The sequence below is a fragment of the Argiope bruennichi genome, chromosome 4, assembly GCF_947563725.1.
Source record: "Argiope bruennichi chromosome 4, qqArgBrue1.1, whole genome shotgun sequence".
Lineage (NCBI taxonomy): Eukaryota > Metazoa > Arthropoda > Arachnida > Araneae > Araneidae > Argiope > Argiope bruennichi.
Genome location: NC_079154.1, coordinates 77,179,144 through 77,198,168, shown reverse-complemented (window position 1 = coordinate 77,198,168; position 19,025 = coordinate 77,179,144). Strand labels below are relative to the sequence as shown.

Sequence of the window (19,025 nt, the reverse complement as noted above, 5' to 3'; positions counted from 1 at the left end):
GCCATCATGCAGAATATCGAACAATATCGTTGGAATATCGAACAATATCTTGTGCTAATAGGGTATATAAAAATCAAGAAATAATTCTAATAAATTGCATCTTTTCTATATTAAACTTGCCCGGTGTTTTCTTGAAAATTTGCTATTGACAATTTATCTGATTTCAGTACAAAAGAATTGAAAGCAATTCATTTTTAATAAACGAATTTTTTCCAATACTGCTGCATATTTTTTAACTGATTTTTTTTTTCCTTTACTGTACAATCTTAAAGCACACAAATAATTATTTAGTGCTTCAGTTTTATCTGTGTAGGTTTGCATACACCGTAGATATACCTGGTATTTTGAAGATTCCAGTTTTATAATAATTTTGATTTCGGTGAATAATTTTTGTTTGAATTTGTTTTTAAATATTGCATGAAATGGCAATCTGCCCTTAAATGTACTACTGTAATCTGCAATACTTTTAATGAAATCTTTTATTGAAGGGATATTGAGGGCTCGTCTTATATTGTCGTTTCTCATGAACCATCTCACTTTCGTTATTTGTTTAAGGATTATATTTTGGCACCTGTCTATGATATTTATGTTGGATTTTACTGCGTATGCCCAAACTGGGCAAGCAAACGTTAGGACAGGTCTTAGCATGGCTGTATAAACAAGCAACTTATTTTCCCTAGTCATTTCTGAATTCCAGGCAATTAGGGGACATAATTTACGAGCGTTATCATGGAATTTTTGTTTAACATAGTTAAGATGGGGATACCAAGTTAAGGTTTTGTCTAATATTACACTGAGGTATTTAGCTTCCTGAGACCACGGGATTTTAACTTTATTAATTTAAATTAGGTTTTGGGTAGTTTTCCTTTTCTTTGTGAAAAGCACTGTTATTGTTTTTGAGGCATTTATTCGACTTTCCATTTGGAGAACCAGCTTTCTAGTTCTTGGATGTGTTTGTTTAATGCGTGAGTGATGAATTTTATGTTTCTGTTTTTGGCCAGTATAGCTGTGTCATCTGCAAAAATGCATAGTTTGGTATTGTGTTTCTGATGTATATCATTAATAAATATTGAGTATAAGATGGGGGATAATTTAGCTCCTTCCGGTACACCTGCTTTTATGGAGTGAAATTTGGAGAGTGTGGCGTTAACGCGCACTGTGAAATTTCTATTAAGGCCTTTTCACACGGGCAAATACCGTCTATACTTTTGTGGACAGTTTTCTGTTTATACCCGCAGGCAACCGGTCAAGCAAGATTTTAGTCATCGTGGACTGTTTTCAACCGGCTTGAAAGTGTAGACGATAGTGACGGAAAGATTGTTTGCAAACGAAATTCAACCAATCGTGCATGGCTTTGATAGTGACTTAGTGACCAAGATAGTGACCAAGAATGACGTGATTGACGTCAATATGAAACTAATTTGTAAACACATTTCCGAATCACTCCTTAAAAGACGGCAAAAAAATGTTGCATAATCGTGTGATAAAAAATGGGTTTTAATCGACTTTTTCATGAAAAGCCGGCTATTTGGAATTCACTGAATATTCATTATTAAAAAAAAATGTTACACGAAGAAATTCGAACAATAATTATCAGAAGATGAAGATATATTAACACCTGTAGATAGTCATCAAAACCAAGATAATTTATTTTCAGAATTAAAAAAAATTATTAATGTTTATGTGAACTGTCTTCTTTTTATGAACTGTATTTGGTCAGATTAAATCTTTAATTTTTTTTTAAATAATGGTAAAATTTTTGAATTTCTAAAATATGTAGTTATCCATCTTCCATACAGTTAAAAAATCATTTAATTCCTATGCTGTTGTGAAAGTTAATAAGGATCAATTCATTTTCTTAGCGCTGAAATATTGCTCAGCACATTATATAGTACATTTGAGGGAATTGCAGAATATTAATGATTCTGTTATTGTTTAATGTTTTAATTAATAAATAATAGTGAAGTTTTTATTTTTAAAATTAATTGCACATCCAACTCACAAAATCGCTTTTTTAGCATATTTTTGTGTTAAATTTGATTTTCACAATTTAATCTATAAAATACCAATACAGATACATTATGCAATTATTAGATTCTTTGTACGTAAACCTGTCATTATTACTGAAAAATTAACAAAATTGATGGAACAGCAGTATATCCCAGGATATAATTGACGGAATGTATGCACAGGAATCCAATTAACGAAATGAGTAACTACAGATATTCACCAAACAGAAAAAGCGAATAAAGAGCGATAAATTAGCCATAAAGTACACCTGTGTTCTAGGTTTACCATACAGCAAATCCCTACGTGACGTCTCTACACACATTTTTCCGTGCGCGTTTGTCCACGAAAGTGTAGACGGAATAGAGATTTTTTCATAAAGATGTTTCTTCTATATTTATATTTTACAGTCAGCAGTTTATTGGTATAAATGATGAGTACGAACCGAATTGTATATGTAGACTAGCTGGAAAACAATGTTAATCCGTAGCAAAAATTCGAATCATCTCTAGATAATCGTTATTCATCGCGGAAGTTTAGATATGTATTCCTTATTTGCAAAATATTAAAAGGTGTGATTGTTTGGAATAGTTTGCTGAGTTAAAGTGGAACCAAGATTCCTCATTGCATCAAATGTTCTGCTCTGCTAGAAGAAATCCAGGACATGTCATGTAAAATTTTTTGAATTTATAAATATATAGCCTTACAAACATTTTTAGTGATTGTCATGATGAAGCATTCGCAAAGAGATAATTATTGCGAAATTTCAAGGTCAGTTTCTTGATAATTTTTAAGCTTGCAAATTTCATCTGTGGGCAGAATTAAATCATTAGATTATGAAATGTGTTGTGGCAACGAATTCACTAAGTAAAGCTATCTAAAATAAAACCGAAAAAATTCATGAAAACAATACTTCCATTCATTAGTTTTAAAATGCTTTACTTGGGTGTAACTTCAAAAAGTAATTTTTCAAAATTTATTTTTATTCCAACGATTCTCTAAATTGGTTGGTTTCAAATGTTATGGACTTGATGAAGAAAAGCGTAAAGTACCGATTCTTTTTGGGGTTTTGCGTTCTTGTTACTATATTATGTTTCATTTTACTTAGTTGGTTATGCCCAGATAAAGTGTGTGCTCTTTCAAACTGGCATTATTCGCAATTTCGATATCCAAGTTGGAGTAAACTGAGTTTAAAACATGTTGTTGCAGATAATTTAGGACGACCATTAACTTTTCTTTCGCATCCTTTAATAAAGGAAAGACTGAAAGTAGTCGATGTGCACGATAAACTTTCATTTGACGAATTAATAAGATCTGATTTTCATTTTGATATTAAAGGATCTGATGTTATTGTATTTCTTCATATTCAAAAAACTGGTGGTACTTCATTTGGAAGGCATTTAGTCAGGGATTTAGATTTAGAACAACCTTGTCAATGCCGGAAGGGGAGGAAAAAGTGTCGCTGTTACAGACCGGACTCCGATGATAAATATTGGCTTTTCAGTAGGTATTCCACTGGTTGGAAATGCGGCTTACATGCCGACTGGACAGAACTGACGAATTGTGTTGAAAGTGCCATGGACCAAACCGAGAAAGGGTCGGCCAAAAGAAGGTAAAAGTCCTTACTTTCTTTCTACATGAAAATAAATAAATTTAAAATTATTTAAATATTTTCTTTATTCTTCGTATAATTTTCCTTAGTATTGATAATAATTGGTTATTTATATATTTAACAATAAAATTTTTTCTTATAAATGGCTTTTTTATGCATCTAACATTAAGTCATTAACTATTTTCAAATATTATAAATTGACCTAATTTTAAAGTATGCAGTATATTTTATATACTTAAAATTTTTTTCAATGAACCTCAAAATTTGATATTATGTGCCTAATTGCAAAACATTTTTAACCTTATTCTTAATGATTTTGTACGTGACAAATATTTAGATTTTTTTAAAAAGCTTCTATTATGCAAATTTATCTGTTAAATATTTCCATAGAATTGTGTGACTAATTATCCAGTTATCAGTTACCTTTTACTTTTCACTTTACCTCAACTCTAGCCCTTGAAAAATTAATTTTAAAATGGAAAAACCGTACATTTTGACGTAATAGAATCTTTGAAATCTTAAGAATGAGTTCCTTATTCATGAAATTTTAATAACATAGATAAGTAATAACATATATAGTTTTAAACTGCACTTGAAAAATAATAAAATTTCTTTTAACCATTTAAAGAGTTAAAATATATTTATTGTTCTTGAAATAATAAACACATATTCAAGTTTCTGAGAAAATCTGTGTTTATAATATATATTGTGTAATTTTGCAGTCATCCCAGAAAATAGTGTATGCTGCTAGGAATGCATATTTTAATATTTTTTATAATTTTTTTATGAAAACTGAAAGTATTAATTAAAAGCAATGTCATAAATGTCAACAGTAGCTTAGTATTTATTTTTTACTTTCTCTCGACTTAATTTTAATGTCGTATTCTTTTAAAATAACCTCAAAATTGTATCGTCATAATGTTTCCAAAAGCTGGCACCTGAAGCATCTTTTGCTCACCCTTTAAATGTGTTTTCTCCTAAGAATCATGTTAGATCTTGCTTATAAAACTGGTATGGGTAAGACTTAATTATGAACTTTTTGTCTAGTAGATCAAGATCACATTAAATATTAGAAAATTCAGCAAATATTCTCCTGATTCTATTAATTCAACTATCATATTTAACAAGCTGTCACTGAAGAAAAATTCAAGTTTATCAATTTGATCATACAATTAAGTCTCGCTATGATATGATTGTTTTGAATCTCGTTCAGAAAACAAAAAAATGTTTTTTTAATTTTATAGCAATAGATATATTTAAAGTAATTTTTAAATTTTAAGTAGCAAAATACTTGATAGTTTATTTTCATAAATATTATTTTCATCTTAAATTTGCTGAAATTTTGGAGTAAACTATTAGTTTTTAATCTGGACTTGTGTATTTAAAACTTTAAAAATAATGTATAAGATATATGTATGGATTATCTACTCAAAATTCAACTAAGCTTAATTTTTTTCATGTTAAAATTTGTATTATTAATGAAATTTATACTTAAGTGCCTACTTTAATTATGGCTTTGAAGCTAATTCTGAATTCTTTGAGATTAGCATATATTTTCAAATAAAAAATGATCTAAAATATGTAAATAATTATATCTTATGTTTGTGACTATAAATATTCTTCTGAAAAAAATTATCTTAACTTTGTATAATTGATGTGTTTCTATTCATCATGTTTAGTAAAATTTTCCAGACTTAACATTATAAATAAATAGGAGGAAAAAGATGCCACTTCTCTGACTACAATTCACCGAGTTATGAAGTTTTGAATATCATTATTTCAGACCTTTGCCTGTATGAAGATCAATTAGTCTACAGACTCTTGTTATAGCAGTGACTGTTGATTGGCATAAGAAATTAAATTCAAAATTTCATAATTCATTAGATTTTGTTGCAGTAGGGTGGATTTTTTTTTATTTAAAATTTTAATATGTCAAGAAAATTTTATTAAATATGTATGAAGAAATATGAAATAATCATCATTGTATAAAAATTAAGATACTGTAATTTTTTCAGCTGTAAAATATTCCTCTTTTTTGAATAGGAAGAATTTGTCACAAGTTTGGGGTTTATTTTATCTTGGTGGTAATTTGAGGTGGTAAAAGTTGCTAATCACCCATCTTCTCATTTTTACCTCAATTGCCCAATGTCTTTATATTTATTTAGATAGTTTCTTTTAAATTTTATGGACCTTTTTTTTCTTAAAATTAATTGTATTACATTATCTATTTTTTCTCTTAAATCTTCATGCCTGGCCTTTTTAAGAAACAAAAAGGTTTAAAATTGCATTTGATTCATTGAAAGAATTTAAAATAACATTTGATTCATCAAAAATTTTTTAAAGAGCATTTGATTTATGAAAAGAATTTAAAATGTTACACATATTTAATAGTGATTTATTTACTTGATATTAGAATATAAACAAGCTTTTATAAAAATTATGAAATAATTCCAATTTACTATACTATTATTTTTGTATTTAATTAGATGAGTTGCCGCATGTTTGCTATGCAAATTTGGTGATAATGACTTAATTTAATGAAATGAAAATTATTAATTTTGGCATGAACCGATTCTAATACTACTTTACATTATGTTAATGATTTTTTCACTTTATTGTGTAATTATTAGACATATAAATAATTACTTAGTTTTTTCATTTGATTTGTATTGTTCCTTGCTTACTCATGGTAAAGATAGCTGATGAGTCTTCTAACTTAAGTTGCTTTCAAATATCAAATGTAATCATGCAACCAATTTGGCCTTAAACATGCCAATATATATAGTATAAAACTTGAATGATCTTATACTGATCCAAAATTAATTTTTCATACAGTAACATGGTTCAGTAGATCTTTGATCTTTGTGGAAGATCATGTGTGTTTATAGCCCCTTTATACTGTCCACATTGATCCGATTTAGAAATCAGTATAATGAAATGTTGCTAATGGTGTCGTTCTCATCTTTTTAACAGAGTTGAAAGTATCAAGTTTCATTATCAGTAGTCATCATATAACTTTAAAATATGTATTCATTAAATTAAATTATTCTTTGATATTATTTTTTGTATATTAAATTCATAGTTTAACATAGGATTTAAAGAAGGGAACAATAGTTATTTTATACATACAAAGGTTTAAAAATTTACGATTTTATTTTCAAATATTTTATTTGTAAACAACAAATTTAATGAAATGCAGTTATTCTTCAAGGTTGAAAGAAAATATTTTTAAAAGGGGGAAAAAATTGAATTATTTAATGAAATATAACTTATATTTTTATATATATAATTCTATGTCAGTTATATATGTATTTCATGCAATTCTAATTTTAAAATGCTTTCTTAAATGTATTTGTACACTATTAAATGCAATTGTGTATAATATACACAATTGCATTTTAATTTTAAATTTAAGAATAGTAAGATTTGTAGAATCGACACATTTTGGTTGATTATCAAAATGGCATGATAGTTTCTATTGATTGCAGAAATAATTGCAATCAATAGATTGCAGTTATTTTTATAATATTGATTAATATTTTGATATAATTTCAACTCCTTAATAGATATGCCATGTCCTGAAATTGCTGATTATAGATCAGATGCTCTCTCATTTGTATACTATGAAGTTTTGGAAAATTAGTGGCGAGCTGTGGTTTTCACCTTATCGTCATCTGAGTAACCATTTATGGTGGTGTTGATGTGCATGTTTTTTAGGAAGATTGTTGTGGGATGAGACCTGTTTTGTTTTTATTGCTGAAAATCCTGTTAGTGTTTTTCAAATACTTTGATAAAGACTTCTTAAACCGTACTTTGCAATCTTGGATGAGGTTTTATAGAGAATATCGAAGTTCTAGAAATTCTTGAAAAATAATAATTCTTGAAAATAATTTTCAAATTCTTTAATATTTACAAGAACAAATAGTAAAGAATACTTTCCTGACTTCAAGATTTCATTAAAATTTACCAATGAAATATTTTATTAGATTTTGATTTTTCATAATTTTATTAATATTTCTCCTGGAAATCAGATTGTGATTACGTGAAAGCTAGTAATTTTATTAATGCTGCTGAAATTTTTTAAAAAATAATTAAATTAGATATATATATCCTTTCAAAGAAATAATATATATATTATCATAGTATTCATAAATTCTGCATTCTTATCTCGGCAATAATGTTGATAACTTTTATGAAATTTTTTTGCAGAATTTATTTTTTTCTTCTCTCCCTTGTCTGGTAGCTGAAAATCTATCCTTGTAAATAGTTCTGATTTTTTAAAAACTGAGGATATTATTGAATTTGAATTTTATATTTTTAATGTGTGTTTAAATGATTGAAGAATTCTGAAATATTTCTTTATATGTAAAAAATGCTTCTGATTTATTTCAGATATTTTTATATCACATTGCTCAGAGAACCTGTAGCAAGATTTCTGAGTGAATTTCGACATGTACAGAGAGGAGCAACGTGGAAAACTTCCCGTCATTTATGCGATGGGCGTCCTCCAACTCCTGAAGAACTTCCTCAGTGCTTTGCCGGTGAAGACTGGAGAGATGTCTCTCTAAATGAATTCATGACATGTCATTCCAATCTAGCTATTAATAGACAAACTCGTATGCTTGCTGATCTTACTCTTGTTGGATGCTACAATACATCAGCCATGCCTCCTCGAGACAGGGATATGCTCATGCTAGCAAGTGCAAAGGAAAATTTAAGAAAAATGGCCTTTTTTGGCCTTTGTGAGTATCAAAAAATCTCTCAATATTTATTTGAGAGTACCTTTCATCTCCACTTTCTCCAACCATTTCATCAGTTGAATGAAACGCACGGTAGCCTTGCTCGTTCCGAAATCAGTGAAGACGATATCAAAAAGATCCGTAGGCTTAATCATTTAGACATTCAGCTTTATGAATATGCCACAACTCTTTTAAAGCACAGATTTGAAATTGTAAAGAAAAAAGATAAAAATTTTGAAGAACATTTTAAAAATTTAGGTAAGAAAAAGAGCACTTCTGATGGCTATGGCTCAGGATTAAAAGAATCTTGATTAAACTGCATTATAAAAGCATTTGGTTTCAGCAAACATTATAGCTCCTATAATATTATGAAAGCATTTTTATCTATATTTTTTAATTATCAGCTAGTTGCAACAAAATGGTTCTTGCTGTTGATCGCAAAGATTAAAATATCATGAAAAAATCTCTTATTACATTCAGTCAAAATATTTTATACAATAAGAAATTTGGTATTGGCTAAAATTGAATCAATATTATACAATTATTTCTTTGAATTCTTCATTTATTCAAAATGCAGTTTATATGGAAGCTATTTTATTTAAAAGATGAGTTAAATTATTTTATAATGTATTTTTGACTTTTTACACTATTTTATTTAATTTGACTTGTTTCATGTTTGTTAAAATGAAATGTCTTACTGGAATTTCCACTGGCCATCTGTTGTGCTAGAACTTTAAAATTTTGTATGCTTATGTGTTGCATTTGCAAAAATGTTTATAACTTAATATTTGCAGGACTTAATTATCCATTAATTAATTAATTTAACCAAATGTTAATTTCTTATGAAGTGCATTTGATCATGGATGAGCATTGGTCATTTGCTGAGAAGTATCATTTTAAGTTTTATAATATTTATAATAAAAGAATGATAGATTAAAGACATAAATTTTTTTTAATTGCATCTTTTTGTACACTAACCTGTTTTTAAAAACTTTTTAATGCTTATTTTCAGTCATGATCTATTCATTTTTAGATCATAATCATAGTATTTCTCATCTTTATCAATTGCTGGAACCATATGCTAAATTATTCATTGCACACATCTTGATTGAAAGCTGTTGACGTCTTTTCAATCATTTTGATATTTTGCTATCTAATCATTTTGCACAATATTGACAAAAAATCTTTTTTTCTTGCTTTTAAATTGAATATTTAAATTAAATACTCATTGTGCAGTTATGAACATATATTTAAGTATCTTTAATTTGAACTAGCTAGCACATTTTTATTTTAAAAATCACTTCCCTAATAATTTAAAATGTTTTAATGAAAAGTTAGTACAATATAATTACTCATTATGCTGAAGATATTTAGATGTAATCTGAAACTGTAAAATAATTTATCTAAAAATCTTTGATTTTTAATTGGAAATGATAAATATTTTAGTAATTTTTATGATGATCAGCATTTAAAATTGATAAAATTTAAATATTCTTATGATAATTATCCAAATAGTCTTTTATAAACCAATGTTAATATGAATAGAATATGATTGTTTGCTGCACTATTAAGCTCTATAGGGGGTATTATATACAAGAAATGCATATTGATGATTCTATTAGAATGGAAATGAAACATTTTCTTGTGTGTCTTTTTGAATATATCTTAGCTTATGAATATTGTTTTATTATACATTCTGATAAAATTTTTAAATATGTAATCAGTATTTCTGCATGATTAAAATGTTGATCTACAGAACAAAGAGTAAAAAGAAAAGTAACATTTTTTTATGTATAATTTTAAAATTATGAATATTATCAAATATTTATACTTTTCAGAATATTATATTGGCATTTGAGGATTGTATAAATGCTTAAAATTGGTGGTTCTCTCTGCAGCTCTTGATTACTGAAATTTTTTATTCTTCTTATACTTTTATTAAAAACTTTCTTAAGTATCTAGCATTGAAGATTAAAAATCTTATCAAAACATTATAATAATTTTTACATTTCTTTTAGAGTGTTTGTCATTTTATAATAATATAGAATATATATTTAATAAAAATAAAAGTTATATATTAACATTTAAGTATCCTCAAATATTACATAAATCGTTTGAATAATGCTTCTAAATTTTGATATTAACGGTATGGTGCTTTCAAAAATTTTATTTTCCTGAAATATTACATTAGCATAACATAATTTTATCAACTGTTCGCTATGGCAAGGCTTCTTAATCTGTCATTTTGGATCGAAAATATTTTGTCTTGTAAATAAAAAAAAAATGTTTCTCTAACAAAAAACAAACAAACAAGGAAACCATCAAGTGAGGCATGAATGAAATGACATGAATCTATTTTTGAAGTATTTAGGAAATTATTCAATTTAGGATGACAAAGAAAATAATTTTGTTTACAAATACTGAAAAATTGTTAAAAGCAAGTTCTATCCATGTTTAATATTTTCAAAATATAAATATGCAAGCTGAATTAATTGACATTATCTATAATTTAAGAAGCCTTGTGCTAATATATTTGAACTTTTTTAATTCTTAGCATTTCAATTTTGCATTTTTACAAATCTCTAAAGGATTTAAGCCTTATGTATATTTCAATCACTTTGTTAAAGTTTGTTTGCTTTTATCTGTTTAACCCCCTAACTGCCACGAACACATGCACACACATACCTTCCTTTGTAATTTGTTACTTAAACTATAATGCAATAAACTGCCTTTGAACTAGGGCTCACTTGGGAAAATGGCCATGTCTTGAAATAGGAGAAAGGGATATTACTGTAAGAATGACACAATGTTTGATTACTATGATCAGATAATTCTGCAGATCAATTGCATATGATTTTATCAGCAGTTATGGTGTTAAGAGATTACAAAGTTTTGAAATTTGAATCACTTGTCTTCCTTGAAGTTTTCTTGCTATTTATAAAGATCATTCTTCTAATATATATTTCTGTTCTCATATCACTTCATTATAATCATATATCGGTTATAATTTTCCTTGTAGATCAAATTCCTTTCATTGGAAAGCATTATATGGCTTTTACTTAAAAATTACTCCTTTTATGTTGGTTACTTTTATCTGTAGAATATATTTTTATAGTGGGAATTGTCCTGTTCAAGACAACTCAAACATGTGTTTGATTTTATGAAATAGTTTTGATCTGTAATTTAAAAGCTGAATACATCATTACTTTCTCAGTGTCTGTTTCCCCTCCCCCCAAAAGCATTGTTTTTATTGATTTGGAATTTTAGATGGTTTGAGGTCTTTTAGCTGTATTCAATATGATAATTTCTCTGTTGTTATTCAAATATTTAACTGAATCTGTTTTTAAAATTATGATTTTTTTTTTTTTTTGCTTAGTTGCATAGAAGAATATATTTTAATTTTTATAAAAAGATTTTTTTTTTTTTTTTTTTTTATATATCTTTTCATTAAAATAGTAGCTATTGCTATCATTGTATGTTGTTCATCTATGTCTCGTGTCTAGAAATTCGAATTATGAAGTTTTTATTTGGCACTATAATATAAACAATTTTACAGAATACAGTGGTGCAGTTATATATTTTATCAGGGAACTGATAATAGTATAAGTATCTTAATGGAATTATATAAAAAATATTGAAAGGAAATTAATTTTTCATATTTATTTATATTAATGTGACTTTCATGATTATTTGCTTCTGAAAAATTAAACTGAAGTTTTGTAATGGATGGATTTACAAAGTTTCTTACTATGTCTGATATAAAGATTTTCTGACAGTCTTGAAGAAAATTATTTGATCTTGTATAGATATTAACTTTTTTATATTTCAGTTTACTAGGTTTTTGAGAAAATGGTTGAATTATTAAATGTTTTGAACTATATAAATACAGAGAAAAGTAGGGGGAAAAAAGGGGAAGGGGTAAATATTCTGCTAAAAGTTACAAACAAGAGTTTTCCCTAAATAAAAATAGTTTGATATATAGATTGTTTATAATATAAAAAAGAATAATGACAAATTTCAAATTCCTTCATTTTATTCAGATTTTTATGAACCATTTTAATAAGTTTTTAAGAAAGGATGCTGATTTGTATCATATGATTTTAATTTATATCTTGATACATTTTTCTTGTGTATGTAGGCAGTTTCAAATTTTATTAAAACAGATACCCTTTATGTACTTTTTTTTAGGTATATTTGATAATTTTAATTCTTGCTCAAATGAAAAGTAATTTAGTAGTTCATGTTTATTTTCATTACTCATTATTTCCTTTTTTTGCTACATTACTTACAGCTTACTTAATTACATGGGTTTATATTTATTTATAATTTATTAACTTTTAATCCTTAATTTGGTATCTAATCAGATTTTTAAATTGTTATATTTATCAATTTGTATGTATTAAAAATATTTAAAGCTTTCATTTATTGTTATTTTAATCATGAATGGATTTTATTGATAGACATCTGAAATTTAAGCACTGAAGATCTTAAATTTATTAGTTTAGAAAATTATGAAATTTAAATACTTCATGTTGCTCAAAATTGAATTTTGTAAAAATATCTTGTTCATATATGTTAAAAGAATGGAAAGTGGTTTTAATACTTGTAATTCTTTATATTTACGGTTATGCTAATTTAACATTTTTGTCTGTTGAGATCTCTTTTTATATCTATATATATTTTTATTCAAGATCTGTTTTTATGTGCTGTGTTTTCTGTTTTATTAAATGAGATTTTTATTTACTGCAATTTTCTTCCATTTTGTGTTTTATGTGTATAGCTTAGAAATATAACTAGCATGAGTAAAATATTTCGCCAGTCTAAATTTGCAATATTATTACTTTTTCTATTTAATGGAAATTTATTTGGAATAATTTATATGGAAAAGTTCTTAAAAAGAATATTGGGTTTCAAATATTTAAGTCGTTTTGTGACAAATTTGATAAAATTTTGAATCTGTTGCATATTGCTTCCTTTTATCATCATAAAGTATTTTTTGTTGACATTGAAATGGACGATTTACATTATATATTTTATACACTTATAATATTTTATTTTCATGCTATTATATTTTAATATTTCATGTAGTCAAGCTTTAAAAAATGCTAGTCAGTAAATGCCATATCTCTGACATCTTAGATTTAATGGATGTCTTAGATACTATTTAAAAAATATATTTATTAAAATGTTAAATTTTTTTTCTACTTAACAGACTTTTGATTGTTATCAGACTTTTTTAATCATAATTATTATGACTTGTGAATGATTTTTTTCAAGTTTTATTGTTTAGATGGACTTATTTATAATTGCATAATTTTTATTTTTAATCTATTATTTAAAAGTATATTGATACTTCCATATTCATCATATTTTAAATACATTTTGAGCTGTTTAACATATTTATGTTTAATAGTAACTGGGAAATTTAAAAGGGAAAAGTGGTACAAATGCTTTTGATAAATTTTAAAATCAAATATTTTTGATTTTAAATTAATGTAGACTTCAATACTATTGGGACCATTTGTACTGGAATAAGAGAGACAATCATTATAGTTCCTGTATAATAAAAACCATGCAAAGGTATATATGTGATGTTAAATTTTTTATCGGTTTTCTTGAAAGAAATTAAATCTATATAAACCATTTTGTTTAAATAGTTAAGTATGTATTATAGAATTTTTCTAATGTTAGAGCAGTTTTGCTGAATATTTATTGGGAAAAAAAAAAGGTTGATGGCATTTAACTATGTAAAAAATAGCGATTCATTACGACATGATTATTTAAAAAATATTTTAAGTCTTTAAACTATCTGGATTTTATGCTTTGTGGTGGTGAATATGTAAGTATCATACGAATCTTTTGTATTTTTTTTTTTTTTTTAACAAACCAAATAATTATACCTAACATAGTCAGTTGATAATGGAGTGTTTGTAGTTTCACTGTCAACCATTTGAAATTCAGAATTAGATGCATTCATTCTGTATGTGCTTATCTGCGCTACTGCAAAAGTAGATTTTTTTTGCTTCATTTCTTTTTTATTTGTATTTAATAACTTGTGTAGATAAATGCTACTTTGTGTAAGATGTCTATTTGTATGTGAAAGTGATTTGTAAATGATAAATGCCTTTTTGTGCCATAATTATGTTAACATGTTAACCTCTATGGATTCTTGTTATTGTACTAGAATTAACATATCATGCAACACTGTTTTAACAGTGCAGGGATGGCCAGATCATTAATTTTGCATACCATTGTAGCCTCCCTTCCTCTAATGTGTTTCATTGTATCTATGCCATTTTTGTTGAAGTTTTGTTTTAAATGTTGCTTTATTTGTTAAAATTAAATTTTGTTTTGTAGAAAATTATCGTTTCAAAAATGCATTTATTGATTTTCTTTTGTTGTTAATTTTTCAGTTTTTTCTGGCAATCCCTGTCTTCCATACTGTGATGAAAAATGAAATGGAACTAATATAGTTCTATATATGTTTACAGTATATTATTTGAAACTTAAAAACAGTGGTTCTTAAACATGCTATTGTAAGAGCTATAAATAGACTATATAGGAAAAAGAGATATCTATTTTAAATACAGTTAGTTTTATTCCTTTTGAATGTTTTATTATTTATGCATATTCCAAATGAAATTAACTTTTCCATTGAAATTTTAACTTTTCTCTGAAAATAACTTTATGTATTGAGCTTGTAGTGTATTTAATTCTGCCTTACGGGCATTAAAATTACATATTAGTAATATGATACTAAAAAAACTTTTAATATTAAGATAACTTTACCTTTCGCTACTAACTTGGTAATAATTACTAGGTTTTGACTACATTCAGGAGTAGGAAGGTTATGTATTTCAAAAATTAAATATTGCAGGAATATATAATGCATTTATCTTTATTACTGTATTTCCTCTGCCAAAGTTTATTAGATGAAACCAATTGCGAAAAATTGAGTATTTATTGTTTGACATTAGATCTTTTTCTCACTAAATGGAATACATGTTTGACAAGCAGAATTACTTAACTTATGGGCTGTTGCAATTTTCTACTAATAAGCAACTTTAATTTCACTGACCTGTGGAACTAATCGTTCTTTTCTATTCATATATTTGGCTTATTATTTTATTTACCCAGTTTTATTTATTCATCTTAAATGCGATGGGAATATTCATTTCTAATAGAGGAAAATAAAAACTGTAATTTCACAGGTAGTTAAGAGAGATTGCAAACATTATCTTCTAATTACAGAAAAGAACAAAGAGTTCTTCCCTGTTTTCATGTGCAATTTACTGTGGTAAAAAGAATTCAGACTTTACCACCAGCAAACAGTTTAAAGATTGCAGTATTAAAATTTTGACTCGATATATGTTAAACTACATTGTTGTCGTTTTTTGCTCAATATTTTCCATTTTAAATTACTCTTGTAAAGTTACTTCATGTTCCTTTCTTGTTAATTAATGTCAAGTTAAGTAGATTTCATATTAAATTGAAACAATTATTTCCTTTTACTATTATAATAAATTATTGAACGTTAAATTATCATACATTAAAAGAGTATAATACAGATGTTCTTAGTTTTCTAATGAGCAATCAAAGTAGCTTTAAGATCCTTTTCCATCATGTTGCCTTTGATTTTCTCTGTTCATCTTTTCTTTCCTCGGCTGAATCTTATAAAGGTGATTGTTTTATATCTAATTTGTTACACTTAACTGGTATAAATTGTTTATAATTGTTTGACTTTAATACTACTTTTACTTGAAATTCTAAAATCCTTCTTCTGCAAAGTCAATAAATTCAATGAAAAAAAAAAAAAACTTGTACTTGTGGAAAAATATACCCTGTGGAAAAATATCTAATTTATAGTAGAATTTTTTCTCCATGGGGAATGAAGCATAACTCATTACCAAACTCAAATATCTGAAAGCATAGAATATAATCTGTCCGCATAATGGCATTAGTTAAACATGATTTCAGACTTAGGCAGAGCTTATTTGGAAATGTATCTACTACTGCCAATATTAAGCATTTAAATTATGTATTAATTTTTTTTCCCCTCCTTGAACTTCAACTCAAATAAATTTATTAATTTTTTGAAATTCTGGATTTCTAAAAATCTTTTTCAAGTGAATTCTACTTCAAATACAATAAGCTTAATCTTTTTTGGTTTTTTGCCCTGGAAAGACTGCAGGCTCTTATTTTGTATAATTTCATTTTTAATATAAATACTTTAATTTGTCATTTTGGAAATTTAATTGAAAAAAAAATTCAATTATGGAGGTGTAAGGTATCACTTCTAAGGATATTGTAATTATAGCTTGTCTATCTCTTTATTTTTGTGGTCTTTTTTTTTTAAATATAGAATTTATTAAAGTATAAAAAAACTCTCTCTCTTTTTTTTTTTCAATGTTAAATTACTATGGTGAAGGAAAAGAATTACATGTAAACTATTTGTAAGAATTTTTTATCTTTATAAAATTGTTTGAAGGAAATATTTTTAACTGGATGTTATTAGCAGGTAAATAACAAAATAATTGCTTTTATGAATTTTGTCATCAAATTAAAAGTGAACCACATGTTACAACAAATGTTACATTTGGTATTGACCATTATTATCTTGTAATATCTTGCATGCATTGCATTTTTTTAAGAACCACTGTTGACCAGAGTAACTATAAATATTATTTTGTATTCTGTGTCTCTGAATGTTAATAAAATATATGTAAAAAGATATAAAGGCTGTAGAAATTAAAATGTAATAGAATAGATGGGTTTTATTTGAAATTTAATAAATAAAATTCCATATCTTTGTAAAAAAAAAATTAAAAAATCATACATTATTCCATGGTTCTATTAAATACATTTTGAAAATTTTACAATTATATTTAAATTTTATTTAGGAACAAGAATGAATTAATGTTCTTTTCAAAAAAAAAAAAAATGATTTCCAAATGCGATATATTGAGAATTAATCTCTTATAATTATATATTGCTATTTAAAAGTGAAGAGATTCAGTTAAAGTTGCATAGAAATGTTTATATTTTGTCTTTTTAATTATTACCTAATAATGATATTATCATTTGCATCATCTATTTGATATATAATAGAAACTAAATCAATATTTTGTATTCGTTTTTTCCTGCCAACATAAAAGTTACGAGATTTGTTGATCTTTTAAAAACTGTTTCTCCTTCCCCTAATATTTTTTTCTCTCATTATGTTGATATCAGTGGTAACTTTACAATTAAGTTAACAGAGATGTAATACACAGCATATTAAAATTTCATAAAGCTTGCTGATTTTTTTCTAATTTTCAGTGTTATCATATGATTAAAACTAGAACCAGTGCATTAATGGAATCCTATAACTGAATTTAGTCATGAAAACTAATTCTACAGTATATTGAAATTGCAGTTTTTCTAGCTGTTTCTCTTACTATTTTGTGTTTTAAAAATAGCTGGAATTGGATTAAAATTGCTAAATTTGTATGGCAAAATGCTGCATTAAAAATGGCATTTATTGAATCCCATTTGAATTAATTAATCACAGCAGAATTAAATAATCCAATCTCAAATTCAAAAGGAAAAATCAGATTGGTTCTTTTAATTTTTTATCACTTCTTTCTAAACTGTTATCTTTAGCATTTTTTACTTTTCATCACTTTGCTTTACTATTCATTTGAAGAAGAAACCTTCTATTTACTCTTTATTTGAATTTATTTGTCTTGTTTTGTTTGAATTTATTTTTCTTGTTATCATTTATTCAAATAAAAATGATGTGATTAGGAAAATGCTTATATTGAAGTATATTTCTACAACAGAGCAATAATATTCCAGCTGTTCTAATATTTATAAATCATACATAGGTTTTTACATTCTACTTATTTAATGTTAAAATGAAAAACATTTAAATTTTGAAAATGAATGCAAAATTTTTGGAATATTTAGAACATTTCAAAGTACACATTTGGTTATTTTTTGCCGTAAAGACAAAGTAGGTTTGTGTAGGAATCTAAAAGAAAAGGATAGAACCTGTGCTTTGTTTGTTCCCTCCCCCTTCTTTAAATACAAGTTGAATTTTTGCTTAATATAAGAAAATATACTTTAATTTTTATACTATCGTAAGGTAATAAGTTTAAAAAAATTATTTTGAAACAAATGCTGCTTCTGAAAGAGTTTTGAAAAATTTAAGGAGCTTTTTAGCTCCAGTATTACTCATTTCAGAATTGATGGACCTCCATTAGTTGATCCAGGAAATTACTCTGCTGTTACGAATTTTATTTAGCAGTAATTGTAAATGCTAGGGGACTAAATGACATGATTTATATTTATTCTATTGTTCATACATATAAATAATATTAAAGAGTGAATCACATCAGTCTAGTGTATGTATATATGATAGTTAAAATAACGAGGTAAAAAAATAAGGTGTGTTGTTTTTCAATAATTTTTTTAAATAAGTTCAATGATGTTTGTAAATGTTGGCTCTGGTATAATTCTATGTATAAATTGAAAATTGTAATAATTTTATTGTGAATAAATACAATATGGTAGTTCTAATGAGACACAGAATGCAGATTAATTATGTGCAAATATTTTATCACTTAATCTGTAAATGATAGACCATAGTTTTTAATTTTTTGATAGTGAGTTTCAAAGCCAAAATA

At 26.0% G+C, this 19,025-nt stretch overlaps 1 protein-coding gene across 1 annotated transcript; it reads left to right on the top strand.

The window, feature by feature from the left end:
- The first annotated feature begins 2,888 nt into the window (after positions 1–2,888).
- Positions 2,889–8,952, top strand: LOC129965861 (heparan-sulfate 6-O-sulfotransferase 2-like). The gene is made up of 2 exons (XM_056080100.1): positions 2,889–3,619; positions 8,012–8,952. The coding sequence occupies exons 1-2, from the start codon at positions 3,030–3,032 to the stop codon at positions 8,667–8,669; spliced, it is 1,248 nt and encodes a 415-aa protein (XP_055936075.1). The 5' UTR covers positions 2,889–3,029; the 3' UTR covers positions 8,670–8,952.
- Positions 8,953–19,025: the final 10,073 nt, after the last annotated feature.